This window comes from Poeciliopsis prolifica, unplaced genomic scaffold (assembly GCF_027474105.1).
Source record: "Poeciliopsis prolifica strain line A6 unplaced genomic scaffold, Auburn_PproV2 SCAFFOLD028, whole genome shotgun sequence".
Classification (NCBI taxonomy): domain Eukaryota; kingdom Metazoa; phylum Chordata; class Actinopteri; order Cyprinodontiformes; family Poeciliidae; genus Poeciliopsis; species Poeciliopsis prolifica.
In genome coordinates this window covers 779,300-791,333 of record NW_026562403.1, presented here as the reverse complement: position 1 = coordinate 791,333, position 12,034 = coordinate 779,300, and the positions used below count along the sequence as shown (strand labels likewise).

At 40.5% G+C, this 12,034-nt stretch overlaps 1 protein-coding gene across 2 annotated transcripts; it reads right to left on the bottom strand.

Annotated features, from left to right (window-relative positions):
* Positions 1–207: 207 nt before the first annotated feature.
* prkg1l (protein kinase cGMP-dependent 1, like) lies at positions 208–11,865 on the bottom strand. Of its 2 annotated transcripts, none has more exons than XM_055048880.1 (20): positions 11,753–11,865; positions 11,251–11,443; positions 11,003–11,126; positions 10,660–10,826; positions 9,616–9,729; positions 6,833–6,938; positions 6,573–6,636; positions 6,352–6,429; positions 6,094–6,188; positions 4,784–4,849; positions 4,559–4,636; positions 4,388–4,484; positions 4,128–4,267; positions 2,966–3,055; positions 2,587–2,728; positions 2,354–2,517; positions 1,228–1,350; positions 1,010–1,072; positions 837–903; positions 208–741 (listed from the first exon to the last, which is right to left on the bottom strand). In XM_055048880.1, exons 2-20 carry the CDS (start codon positions 11,438–11,440, stop codon positions 658–660), a joined length of 2,052 nt encoding a protein of 683 aa, XP_054904855.1. In that variant the 5' UTR covers positions 11,441–11,443; positions 11,753–11,865; the 3' UTR covers positions 208–657. The 2 variants fall into 2 exon arrangements, with proteins under 2 accessions (XP_054904855.1, XP_054904854.1); XM_055048879.1 differs by having other exon boundaries at positions 11,782–11,855.
* Between the last annotated feature and the right edge of the window lie 169 nt (positions 11,866–12,034).

The following is a 12,034-nucleotide window of genomic DNA, read 5'->3' as shown; positions in this document are numbered from 1 at the left end:
TAGAGTAAAACCCGTCCGGAAGCCGCTGCAACATGGAATGGCTTGTTGTCACATATGAATGACAAAGCTAAACGTTTGCTTTTAACTGCTTCTCTCAAGCATAAATACATCATTTCAGCACTTTCGTGTCCAATTATTCATTGACGAATTAAGTCACAATGACAACAATAGTAATGATAAAAAAATTAACACGAGTCGTCATCATGTTTTTTAAACGAAGCTCTGGTGAAAGTGCTGGAAAATACAGCAGCACAAATAATACACACGTTTGTGCTGCACGAGTTGCTTTATTTTGAAGTTAGAGCGCACACTTCCTGTTTTTCGTTCCTTTTGGAGGTTTTGTTTGTGCAAAGACTTGAACAGGAGGAGCAAAACGTCATCTTTTGGGTCCACTTCCGCCCCACAAGTCTCACTACAAGAATGGACACTGAAGAGGGACAGAGGGGGGGAGATAATCATACAACATATTTGTTTGTTGGTTTTCTTTGGGTTGCAGCAAAAATAAATAAATAAATAAAAAATCACTGAATTCTTATGCGTGTAAATCTATAAAGGTTTTCTGCGTCTGAAACAGTCGAAGCTTTGGGGTGATTAATGTCTCAAGCAGCATTCTGCAGGTACCGCCTCGGGAAAAGTGTCTCGGTCTGAAATCTGTGATCAGAAGTCCTCCCAGTTCGTACAGAGCTCCACTGCGTCTGCAGAGTAAAGTGCGCACGTCGCGCTTTGCTGAGGAAGGTTGACCTGCAAGGCAGAACAGCAGAGTAAATAACAAACAAACAAACACAAAATGAATGACAAAACAGAAAATTAAGTGAGTCAAACTCATTAGGTCATACTTTTGGAATAAGCGGAGGGGTCAATTTTCTTTTGCAGAGTCCGTCCCAGTTGAATCCATCGAACCACCTGAAGACAAACAAAGTACCATCATCATCATCATCATCATCTGCAACACTGCGTTTCCAAGCAGAGCCCAGAATCTGTATTTAATGAAATCAATCCATTCTCTCACTTGTGCTTCTGAATGGCCTTGGCCCCGTTTCTCCGGCTGCCCAGTCTCTCTGAAGGGTTGCCCCTGGGTGATGAAAAGCAAAACAGGAATAAACAAGCTATGAATTAATCACCCACTTCATGTCCTCGAGCAATGGAAGCAGGATAAGTTGAAGAAGCACTAAAGTCCATCGAAATACGGGGTTTTGATTTTCTAGTGTTATTAGAAAGTATTTATACCTGCAAAGCTTCTGTATGAAATCACAGGCGTCTTTGCGGAATGACTTTGGGAATTCGACCTGATCGATACCATTAACAGTGGCGGTGAGAATCTTCAGCGGGTCGTAGCCATCAAATGGGAGCCTGGAAAGAGAAACACAATCCAGTCGGGAACCTTTGATCTACAGTGATTCACAAAAAGTATGCACACCCCTTGAATTTTCCCACATTATGCATGGTCACAATACAGAATATATTGTATTTTCCCTGTTATAAAATAATTACTACACCTGAATACATTTAGTTTTTTTTTTTGTGACAGATAAAATAGATGTGGATAGTTATAAGGTGGAAAGAAACAAATAAATGGTTTTTCAAATAAGTGTTTCAAAAACCATTAGCTAAAGCTTTGCAGAATTACGTCTTGCTTAAAATACAGCTTTACATCAAACCCTGCTTGACAAATATGGCAACATTTCTTTGCTTTATTTCTTCTTGGCAAAACAACTCAAACTTAGTCAGACTGGATGGAGAGCATCTTTGTACAATTATCAAATCAAGGGATTTCAGATTGTCTTTTTTATGCCTCTCAAGATCATTCTAACACATTAGTATATAATTTTCAAAACCCCTCCACTGTTTTATACAAGTTATATAGAGTTTTAAAAGTTAAGCTTTGGTCCCATCTGAATGTTCTTCCTCATGTTCCATAAGTTGTTTTGTTTTTTTTTGATAAATAATGAACATCTTGGTGAGATGTTCAAGGCTCTGGATGATGATTCAGAACACATTCCCACTTTAAGTTCCTCCATAACTTTAGAGAAATGTGTCTGCTATATTCACAGGTCTTCACAATGCCCCTCCTTCACTAGCGTTCTCTAATCCACCTTAAAAATGAACCCTGCCTTAATAGTTTACTAATTTCTAGTTCCCTAGAGTTTATTTACACTAATCAGAGTAAATGAGCTGATGACAAATTCATAATGTTTCAGATTTCTCTTTGTATCACAATAAATCCCAACAAAGCACATCATAGTTTGTGGTTGTATTCTGAATGTGTCAAATCTATTGACAAGTCTCTTGTATGTTTACATCACCCCCAACAACACTTTAACAAATAATGGCTCCTCACACGTTAAAAGCTTACCTACCGCTGAGAAGTTCAAACACAAAAACGCCCAGAGACCAAAGATCTGCGGATGTACTGTGGCCTTTGCTCAGGATAATTTCAGGTGCCATGTAGCCCAGTGTGCCGCAGAACGTCCACGTCTTCTTACCCACCTCAACCCTCTTCAGACATCTGGAGCCAATCTAAGGTGCACATCCATACGGTCAGCATTACCACGATCGAACATTGAGCTCGAATCAGTTCGTAGTTACCAGTTTGCCATAACCCTGCTCATCCAGGACAACGTTTTCAGGCTTGACATCTCTATACACGACTCCTCGACAGTGAAGAAAACTCAAGGCCTCGACAACACAAGCTGTGTAGAACTTGGTGCTGCCGTCATCTATGGATCCTCTGAAAAATGAAGGAGAAGTCATCAGTCTGAGACAGTCGATAAAACCATCTGTCATTGACAGAAGCGGCATACATTACAACTAGCAACAAAAGGTGACAAAAGCCAAAACAATCAGTGGTTCTTGTTTCATTATAATAAAGTCTGAATGAAAACAATGAGACTGGAATTGATTATTTTTCAGTGCACACGATAAAACGTGACCTCGCTGTCAGCTTGCTGAAGTTTCACATACTCACTTCTCTTTGAGTAGGCGAGACAAATTCCCACCCAGACAAGCTTCTGTCAAACTGTAGAGATGGTCAGCATCTCTGAACGTCTTGTACAGTCTGTAATCAAAATATAAATATAATTGTTTTAAAGCCACCATTCTACGTGAATGCGTTCTCCTTTTTCATATTGCAACCACTTTAATTGACTTGCATTTAATGTATTTAAGGGGGGGTTTATTTGATAAACAAATGAAAATCATGCATAACTATGAAACTGAAGGGAAATTATACTTTGTTGGTTTCGAGCATTATTTTAGTGTTAGACTTTAGCTTTTGGCTTAGTTTGATCCTTTTGTTTTCCCCTGAGTTCCCTTTGTGTCCTTTTGTGTCAATTAGTCACTTTCCCTCAGCTTGTTAGTTTGTTACTCACCCAACTACTTTTCATTCTCTCGATTAATCTCATAGTTATCTTGTCGCTGAATCATCTTCTTGTCATTTAAGGGTCAGTCTGTTGAGTCACCTCCTTGTCAGATCTTTCCATTGTTGTGAGCATCCACACTAACTCTCTCCTACTCCTGTTTCTTAATTGTTCCTGTGGAGACACGTTTGTCTCCTTGTGGGACAAACACAGCTTTCAATTTATTAGAAAGAAACTCTTGTTTTGTGAGCTAATAAATTATCATCTCCATTAATCTGACTCTGCCTTTTTCCTGTCTGTGCACAACTTCTATTTGTGCTTCGATCAGCTTCTCCAGAGTTTCCATCGTCTTTATAGCGGCTTCTCTTCTTGTGCAGCCAGCCAGTTTGGGTGGGTGGTCATGTCTTAGTAGGTATACAGTGATCCCAGAATCTTTTGACCTTCAGGTGATAGAACGGTGCACCTATCTGCTAGGGTCCTTGGTTTTCGTGAAGCCTTTTGTGTGATATTGTTCTCTAACAAACATTGAAAGTATAGGTTTAAAAAACAAATGCCACACTGAGATCTTTACGCCTAAAAAAAGCTTGAAAACCACTTCTTCAAAGGTTGCTACAATTATGTGCTTTTTGTATTGGTCCCCCGCACCTCCAAAAACAATCCCAACCGATACTGATCAAGGTTTATGATTGCAGCATAAAGAAGTGTGAAAAACTTTAAAGGGTGTGAATACTTTCGCTTTTTTTTTTAAACGAGCTGCTGAACGAGTGATACCTGACAATGAATGGACAGCGGGCTTCCATTAGGATGCTGCGCTCCCTCAGAATGTGCTCACGCTGACCGCTGTTGAGAATCAGCTTCTTCTTGAGGACCCTCATGGCAAAAACACACCTGGTGTTGCTCTTTAGTTGCACCTGAAAACAAAGGGGTGGGGTAGGGGGGGGATCAATACATAGCATTGTGGAAAGAAAGAATCTCAATGAGGCAGGAGCTCCGGGATCGGTGCGATTGTGAGTGAGAGATGAAGTCTTTACCAAATCCACGTGACTGAACTCCCCGAGTCCCAGGGTACGAATAATCTGGAAATCGCTTAAGGTGGAAGCTGCCAGGGAGGCAGGATCCTCCTTTGGCCTGAGGAGGAAAATACAGATGAAATTGTGTTTTTCTATGGATGTAAAATAAGATACTACTGCATTGCTCCTCACTCGACTTTTGACTCATCACTCTGCTGCAGCTGTGGAGGGCTGTCAGATCCTGAGCCTTTGATAACATCTCTAAAGGTCCTGAAACGCAAGCAAGCAAGTAGTAAAAATTTCTCATTTTCCTGGACAAAAAGAATCACAGTGTGTATGTGACATATAAGAGCATGGAAACTGAATCAGATACTCTTAAAATGCACGTTATTTCGTCTGCCCAGATTGTCACCTTACCTTCTGTTTATTACCAAGCATGTCACATCTCCAATAGCCATCACATTTACCGGCTGGATGATTTCTCTGAGAGCAGAGAGAAATAAAGAAAACCTTATGAATATAATTAATAAATGAGAAATCAGACATGCATTCATCAACTGCAGGAAAGTAATTAATTTTTAGGATTCACGGTCATTTTCAAAACCAAGAATACAGATTAGAATTTATTCTTTATGTTCTACACAGACTCAAAGAAAAACTGAATTATAAACACAAAGTCTGCAACAGGAAGCATTGATGTATTTTCACTTGCCAAGGGCAGAGCTTTTTATTTTCCTATTAGTGGTTATGACTGATAGCTGCAGGAAGTTTGTCTGCCAAGCAATAATGATCGGTTTGATAACAGAACCAAGAAAGGAAACTGTAAATTCACTAATATAGGAAATGCTGCTGACATAGGAAGTCTTCTGTATTTAGTACTGATCAACTGAAGATTCAAAGATCCTCACTTTTAAACAAAGATACTTAAGTACAAAAGGGGACCAGGACGGCACAGTTGGTATCACTGTTGCCTTGCAGTAAGAAGGTCCCGGGTTCGATTCCCAGCCTTTCTACATGGAGATTAGTTTGCATGTTCTCCCTGTGCATGTGTGGGTTCTTAATCCAAAAACATGACTGTTGTCTCTAAATTCTTGCTTGGTGTGTGTGCATGGTTGCTTGTCTTATCTGTCTCTGTGTTTTTCAAAAGATCAAACAGAAGCAGGGTATTTCAGAAATATGGACAAAAAGTTTATATTTTCCTAACCACTATTTGTAAACCTGAGAGATGGTTGTGCCTGAAGTCCCAGTCCCAGAAAGCCTCAGCAGTTTCTGTACTGTAAAAACAACTCAATCCTACCAAGTACTTTTGGTCTAGTTTCTAGAGCAAATATCTTAGAACACAGAAGACAAAATTAACTAACAAGAAGCTTTTCAGCAAGAAATTCCTTAAAATTGATGACAAAGTCCTAGTTCCACTGGCAAATTATCTCACATAAAACTTGGCAAAAATATCTTCTTACAGGTAAAATGGAACAAGTATTTTTTTCATTGATATTAAGGAATTACTTACTTTAAACAACAATGATAAGATTTTGTGTTTTTGAGGTGAAACATTAAGACTAGCCTGCCTGGCACAAACAGTGATGTACAAAGTTTCTTAAATCCCTCTTTTCCCCACCCCGATGCTCTGTTTGAACTTCAGCAAATGTTAGTCCCGTGTGTATGCACGCATATTTAATTCTCTATATATAGTGATGTCATTGATGCTCACTAACTCTGTTTCTTACCCCCAAAGAGCTTTTTCTCCAAACCACTGTCTCTCTGAGAGCTCGGCCAAAACGATCTGCTCCTGACGGCCTGGCTTCTTCTCTGTCACACTCACCTAAAGAAAAAATGGCGATCAACACTGCAGAAAAGAGGCACAGTCTATTTTCCCTATTATAAAATAGTTACTATTGCTGCTCTGACATTTGGACTCAACCTAAGCCCATTTCACTGAAAGTTTCTTTCCAGCTGAGCTGCTGTCAGAGAACATTTAACTGTACCTGGCCTTTGCTAATGATGTAAAAGGTGTCTCCGACAGCTCCCTGTCGAAAGACGTAGTCGCCATCTGAGTAATTTGTCTGCAACAGGAGGAGGTTTTAAAAAAAGCATGAAAAGAAAAGAACAGTGAATGTCTTCACTTTTCCACAGACGTGACACAAAGGAAGACTGAAGCTGAAGATGTTACCGAATCCTGTGAAGAAAAAAAAAAATCAATCCGTACCTCTCGCACCTGATCAAACAGTTTACTGATGACATCGTCTGGCAACGACTGGAGAAAGGGAACGCTGCGCAAAGATGCAAAAAAAAAGACACAATGACATTTTTATTTTATATAAAGAAGTTTTTACTTTCATAAAGAAAAAAAAAAGTAAATTTCTAACCTATATTTCAACAATTTCTTACAAACAAAATAACAGAGATCTGGGGAGAATAAATGGAGGCTGCAGACAATTTTCAGAGCTTCGGGGGTCTGATGTTCACCTTCTGAGCAGCTCCACTGAATGAGAAAGGCGGCTGAGGCCACACTGTGTGAGAACAGAGCGGTAACTCTTGCGATCGATAGCCCACAGCTTGCTGTCTGTTTGTGCTGCAGATCAAAAGACAAAGGCAAGAGGAAATGATAAAGGTTGTGTCAGTGACACGGGCGCTCTGATATAAACAATATGGACAATAGCAAAGACTCACGCTGCCTGCAGCCCGTTGTGGCTGAAGAGCAAAGCTTCAGCTGTGCACTCAGACAGTTTAGGTCAGGGCTGCATTAAAAATGTCTCCCTTTTCCCTCTTACAGAGGACATGGAAGATAAATCTAATCTAATTCCCTCCACCATAAATACCCCCTTTCTTTATGATAAAGTTTGAAAGTGGTGTAAATTAATAATGACCCATATTGATTGGTTCACGGGAAGCTTCCTGCAAACGGAAGTAGATGTCCTCGAGACGCTCTAATTACATCCAATATCTAATCAGATGGTACTGCCCTGATATCTTAATTTCCCCATTAGAATATTCTCTGTGTGCTCCAAATTTATCACCACATGACATCTCATTGTTGGCTACTGCTTTTTATTTCAAATCTACTTCGCTCAAGCCATAAGGGCCTTTCTCAAAGCACATTTTTCTGCTCTTGCCTCACATGGAAAGCTTTGCAGACATTTAAACAACTAGCTTTTTCATATTTTGTCATAATGCAGCTACAAATTATAATATGCTATATTTTGTATGATAGACAAACACAAGTTAGCACAGAATTGTAAAGTTTGAGATAAAAGACACATGAATTTCAAGTTTTCATTGTTCTTTTTACCAGTAAAAATCTAAAAAGAGATCAATTGTTTTCAAATGATCTCTTTTTAGATTTAAATTCATCATTCAGAAGATGAATTTAAAGCTTCTTTCTGCCCATGGCACATTTAAGCAACCTTCTCCATTATTATGCCTGATATTCAGCAAAAGGGAAGAATGAGAAAAAAAGATACCAAAGGTTGAGCTTATTGCCTACATGTAGAGCACTATACATGGTGGAAAACACACTCTTCACAACACCTTAAACAACCCATCGTCACTCTGAAACATGGAGGTGGCAGCATCATGCAGTGGGGATGCTTTTCTTCAGTAGGGAAAGTGAAGTTGTTCGAAGTTGATATGAAGACGGTGGAGCTAAATACAACAGAATCCTTAAAAAAGACCTGTTAGAGTCTGCAGAAAAGATCACACAGGGGCCAGTTTTTAGTGCAATTCATCACATTTACATTTGAATTTCAACGTTTCTGCTCTTCCAGCATTTCTGACGCACCAGGGACATCCCCAAGCAAAAACAATGAAATGACAAAGCTGCCTCTTTTGCCCCAAAAGGGGTTCATTTTTACTTCAAACGACAACATAATGAGACACTGGAAAAAACTATTGTGTGCAAGTTGTGCCGAAAGGAAACTATCACCAAAGCTATTCCAGCTCAATGCACGACATGTTGAGGCAAGAACAGACGTCCATATATCTGAAGAAGTATTTGTTCAAAGATCCATGAATGATCATGGATCCCTGAAACACTTGAAACCTGAGAAGTTATAATAGCACTTGACACCAATCTGATAGTCGAATAACCTAAAAACTGATTAAAATTAATAAGCATTTGTTGTTGAGCTCTTAAGAGCTTTTGAATTGAAAATTATGCTTATTTTGTCAATATGTAGTTTTTGATTAAAGTGCGATTAAATGCCGACCCTGCGATTAGCTCAATTAAACATTTATGCAGTTTTGCGTCTGTTACAGAAAATCCCAATAAAAAAAGTTTCTAGTTGAAATGGAACAAAATACAAAAAAAATAAATGTTTCCTGGGCTCTAATGCTATTGCACGTCATTGTATATCTGCATGACTTGGATCACCTGCTCCCATATCACCACACCAAAGCCTCCTGGGCAGCGTCAGACACAAAGCGAAACTATTTTCAGGCCACGAAGGAGATGAGCACGGTGGGCCCTGAGCGAATCCAAAGGGAAAGGATGACAATAATGGGCAGGGAACAAAGGAGGACAGGCTGTCACCGTGAGTTGAGGATTGCTACCAGGGAGCAGACAGATAGCTGAGAGCGGTAAATTGGAATGGCTGGCTGCTCTCAAAATAAAGAAAGCAGCTGAAAGAGAGAATTAGATGCTCAGTGATGGCAAATAAAGTGATGTTTCTTCCATTTACACTGATCCCGGCCGCTTCCACGTCCTGTTTACCCACAGCTAATATTTATTTATTTGTGAAACCAGGCCAGATATCTGTAGTGACAGCTGAGAACGTTTTTTTTTTTTTTTCACAGGCCTGAGATCAGATGAGGGGAAGAAATGAAAGGGCAATGTTTGTGTTAAAAGGATTTGTCCACTACTTTTTTTTTTTTTAAACGTGGGAGCTAAGGGATATTTTCAGAGCGCATTTATTTTGTAAATGTTCTGACTGATGCATGCTTGTGGAGAGAAGACCGCTGGCTTATGCAGCATTACATATTTGAAATTCCCCACATATCCGGATAAAAAAGAAGAAACATGTGAATGCGCAGTGCTGCCTCTGATTTCAAAAGCCTCTTTGATTTTAAATTCCACCGACGTCCTCCGTCTCACACCGCACCAGAGCTCTGTATTCTTGTGATCTTCACAATAATTATTTATTTTCCATCCAAGTCAAAATCATTCAAAACGGGGCCCTCCTTCAGTTTTCCCTGTGACGTTCCTCGAGCGATGATTGTATTTCGTTGTCGAAAGACGTCAACACAGCGCCTACCTGAGACGGAGTAGTTGTGGGTGGAGTTGTAGAGGAGCGCCAACTCTCCAAACACGTCCTCCGGCTCAAAGGTGAGCACCTTCTGTCCATCTTTTGTCACGTCCAGTCTTCCTTCTGCCAAGAAAATAAACAAATGAAAGATATTTACATCATTTAAACATCTATGCATTTTTTCACAATACCAAAACACAAAATATGTCATTAATGAGACTTTATATGACTGAAAAACATAAAGCGGTGCACGATTGTGAAGTAGAAGATAAAGGATATGTGGTTTTCAAAATTATTTATCAATGAAAAAGCTTAAAAGTTAATATTTGCTGAAATGGTGGCTATAAGGAAGTCTTTTTGGATATGTCTCTACCAGAGCTGTACATTCTTTGTAACAGAACTTAAGCATATGTAAAAATCTGGTTTAATGATTTTTACAACTTCTCAACTGAATTTGGGACTAGACTTTGACTAGGCCATTCCTACACATGAGCACACTTTGATCTAAACTGAACAATCCCACTGTAGCTCTGAGAGTGTGTTTAAAGCCATTGTCCTGCTGGAAGCTGAACCTTTGAACCACTCCACTTTCACAGATTGCTAGTTTAAGGGATATGAGTGTTATGTAAGGAACATATTTAAATACTCGCTGTGTACTTCTGTGTTGAATAATGTGGTGTGTTTCAGGATTCAGAGCAGACACAGCTCACAATGTAAACGACTAGAATAAAGCAGGGAGATGGCACCTACCAATAGGTGACACCTTCCAAACAGTTTCAACCTCCTGAAGGAGCCATTAGCCATTTTTCTGCTCCCTCCTTAGATTTCAACCCAGAATAACAGCCTAGCTCCCTTTCATTTACATAACTGTGCTTTAGAGTGGTATGCAATCTTGTCCAATCAAATCAACACCCCGAGCCCGAAGGCAACAGAATGCAAATTTTAAGAAAATGTCATCACATTTGCACTGGAGCACCTATAATCGAGGCAGAGTCCTGATAAACAACTTGAAGTAAGATGAATGCTGTTGATCTTAAGAAGAAAATGACTTACCTTCTAAAACAAAAGCCTGATCCCCGGAGGTGCCCTGCTGGAAAACAAAGCAGCCCTGATTGATGGTTGCTCGGTGCATGCAGGCAGTGACTGCCTTGATTTCGTCTTCATCGAGGTTCTTTAACAAGTCATTTTTCAGAAGCGCCGCCTGGATCAGCCTTCGAGATCTGAGGATATAAAGACATGACGCATGTGTCACAATGCTGGTCATTTTTCACCGTGAATGCAGTCTGGTGAAAGCTTGCAAGAGGTCTTAAAGAGATACTTGTTGATAAGCAGTCAACAAGAGCGAGAGTTTTCACTCAGAGCTGGTGTGAACTGAGGGAACAGCGCGTGCTCTTACTCCTGGCTTTTGTCACAGCTTCTGTGCGAAACCACTGCGATTGTCATAGGGTCTGGACTGAAGGGCTCTGAAATGACTGTCTGCCTTTTGGCACTCTGGTTGTCCTCAATTTGAGCTGCAGAAGCTACAGTAGGATAAAACACACACACACACACAACATGTCAGGATTCTAGGTCAGGTTAAAGCTTGTGGCACTTGTTGCCCCTCCCAAGATATTACACACATTAAAAGCATCAAACCGTGTTCACCTGCATCAACTGCAGGGGGTCCAGGGAGGGACAGGGCGGTTCTGTAGCGGTCGAGTTCTTCTTGCAGCCTACGGATGAGTTCGTCCTTTGTGTCCAACTCCAGCTCTAACTCATCTATTAGTGTGTCCCTCTGACGGAGCTCCTCAATCTTGAGCTGCAGTGCAAACTGGAGGTCCCGAAGTGTACCCATCACCTGCATATGTTTAGATAGATAGATAGATAGATAGATAGATAGATAGATAGATAGATAGATAGATAGATAGATAGATAGATAGATAGATAGATAGATAGATAGATAGATAGATAGATAGATAGATAGATAGATTTAGTTGTGTTTTTCTATCCTCGTATTTTACTCAAAGAAAATAGGAGACAACCATAAATGAAATTGGAATGGTTGGAATTGGAGTGACTCTACAGGCACTTGAGCAAACAAAACAAAATGCAGTAAATTTAATGCAAGTGCACGATTTCTGGCCAAAGACACAATCCGATCTCTTACCCTATCGATGCAGGGGGTGATTGTCTTACTTGTCTCCTGCGGGTCTGTGCATCGTGTCTGTCAGCGGGCAGTCCGTGCGACAGGTGCTCATCTCTTCTGCAACAAGGCGCCCAACTGAAGGATGCTCCGCTCCTCTCTCCCGCTGGCCGCGGCTGCACAGACGGCGCAGCCAGCCAATCACATGACCCGCACAAGTCCGGGAGCGGGAGGGGGTAATGACAAATGCACGGACTGGATCCGAACTGGGTCAGTGGGTCCTTGGAGAGTGGTTGAAGAGCCCAT